General features: G+C 58.0%; 1 protein-coding gene across 1 annotated transcript in view; it reads right to left on the bottom strand.

Moving 5' to 3' along the window:
- The window catches only part of SLC25A11 (solute carrier family 25 member 11), a 9,475-nt gene extending 7,552 nt beyond the window's left edge, over positions 1 to 1,923 (bottom strand). Inside the window, exons 1-2 of the mRNA XM_032441909.1 lie at positions 1,446 to 1,923; positions 4 to 148 (exon numbers count right to left, since the gene is read on the bottom strand). Of these exons, the coding sequence (XP_032297800.1) occupies positions 4 to 148; positions 1,446 to 1,510 (210 nt within the window). The 5' untranslated portion in view covers positions 1,511 to 1,923. The remainder of the gene's footprint in view (positions 1 to 3; positions 149 to 1,445) is intronic.
- Between the last annotated feature and the right edge of the window lie 268 nt (positions 1,924 to 2,191).

Below are 2,191 nucleotides of genomic sequence, written 5' to 3'. Positions count from 1 at the left end.
GTACAAGCCCCGTATCCCCTCGTGTTTCAGGACGCTCTGCAGTGCGTGGGCGCTGCTGCGGAACTCTTTGCTCCTTCCCCCGGCCCCACTCAGCTGCATCCGGTTCTTCACCAGGTCCAGGGGCTGCACAACCACCGTGGCCCCCATCCTGACCCATAGAGACCCATAGAAATACACTGAGACCCATAGAGACCCCATAGGGACCCATAGAGACCCACAGAAATACATTGAGACCCATAGAGAGACATAGAAACCCATAGAGACCCATAGAAATACACTGAGACCCATAGATACCCCATAGGGACACACTGAGACCCATAGTGACCCCATAGGGACACACTGAGAACCCATAGGGACACAGTGAGACCCATAGGTACCCATAGAGACACATTAAGACCCATAGAAACCCCATAGAGACCCATAGGGAACCATAGAGAGCCATAGGGACACATTGGGACCCCATAAGGACCACATAGGGTCCCATAGAGACCCCATAAGGACACACTGAGACCCATAGAAACCCCATAGGACCCCATAGAAAACCCATAGAGACAAACTGAGACCCATGGAGTCCCATAGATACCCCATAGGGACCCATAGAGACCCCATAGAAACACACAGAGTCACATAGGGACCCCATAGGGAACCACAGGGACACACTGAGACCCATAGAGACCCCATAGAGACCCCATAGGGAACTATAGGGACGCATTGAGATCCATAGGGAACCACAGGGACACACTGAGATCCATAGAGACCCATAGGGACCCCATAGGGACCCATAGGGACCCCATAGGGACCAACAGCAACCCCATAGGGACCCATAGAGACCCCATAGAGACACATAGAGACACATAGAGACACATAGAGTCATATCGGGAACCATAGGGACCCATAGCGACCCCCCAGCCCCATAGCCGCCCCATAGCGACCCCATAGGGACCCATAGAGACCCCATAGAGACACATAGAGAACACATAGGGACCCATAGAGACCCCATAGAGTAACATAGGGACCTATGGGGAACCATAGGGACCCATAGCGCCCCCCCAGCCCCATAGCCGCCCCATAGCGAACCCATAGGGACACATAGAGACCCCATAGAGACACATAGGGACCCAGAGAGACCCATAGGGACCCACAGAGACCCCACAGCGACCCATAGAGACACATAAGGACCTATAGGGAACCATAGGGACCCATAGCGCCCCCCCAGCCCCATAGCCGCCCCATAGCGACCCCATAAGGACCCATAGAGACCCCATAGAGACACACAGGGACCCAGAGAGACCCATAGAGAACCCATAGGGACCCATAGAGACCCCATAGAGTAACATAGGGACCTATAGAGAACCATAGGGACCCATAGCGCCCCCCCAGCCCCATAGCCGCCCCATAGCGACCCCATAACCGCCCCATAACCGCCCCCGGTGCCCCCCCCTCACCCGGCCAATCCCCCGAAGAGGAACTTAATGGCTTTCGGTGAACTCTGAGGCCGCTCCGCCGCCATCTTGGACCGGAAATAGGGGAGGGGGCACCGGAAATAGGGGAGGGGGCACCGGAAGTGGGGGAGGGGGGCACCGGGGGTCGCGCGGCCGCAAGGTGACTCCGGATGGGGGGGGGGGAAGGATGCGTGCGCAACGTGGGGCGGGGCTTAATGGAGGCCACGCCCCCTCTTTGCTCTCATTGGTCAGAGCCCAAAAGGAGAAGGCGTGGCTAAGAGGCATGCTGTTCTCTCATTGGTCGGTGTGGGAGGAATGGGTGGGGCGTTGCTCGTAGCCACGCCCACCGCGCTGTCCTATTGGCTGTCGGTGTGCTTATGGGCGGGGCTAAGGGAGGTGGGCGGGGTTAAGTATCATCATCCCGCTCTCCCATTGGCTGAGAGGTGAGACGGCGGGAAGGGCGCCGGGGGGGGGAGGGAGGCGTGGCGATGTTCTCGCGAGAGCAGCCGCCATCTTGGTTTCTGGGGTGGGGGGGGCACTGGGAGCCATTGTGTCCCATATTGAGCCCCCCATATCCCAGGACCCCCCCCATACCCGAATACCTGCTCACTATCAGGAACCCCCATAACCACTCAACCCACGCACCCATAGGACCCGACCCCATCTCCAGTCCCCCCCCATAACCCTATTCCTCCCCTCAAATACCTCCCCTATCCATTAAACCCCCAATAACCCCTTTTCCATTGGCC

This window comes from Coturnix japonica, unplaced genomic scaffold (genome assembly GCF_001577835.2).
Source record: "Coturnix japonica isolate 7356 unplaced genomic scaffold, Coturnix japonica 2.1 chrUnrandom748, whole genome shotgun sequence".
Taxonomy (NCBI): domain Eukaryota; kingdom Metazoa; phylum Chordata; class Aves; order Galliformes; family Phasianidae; genus Coturnix; species Coturnix japonica.
The sequence above is the reverse complement of the archived record's forward strand: the minus strand, read 5'-3'. Positions and strand labels throughout refer to the sequence as shown.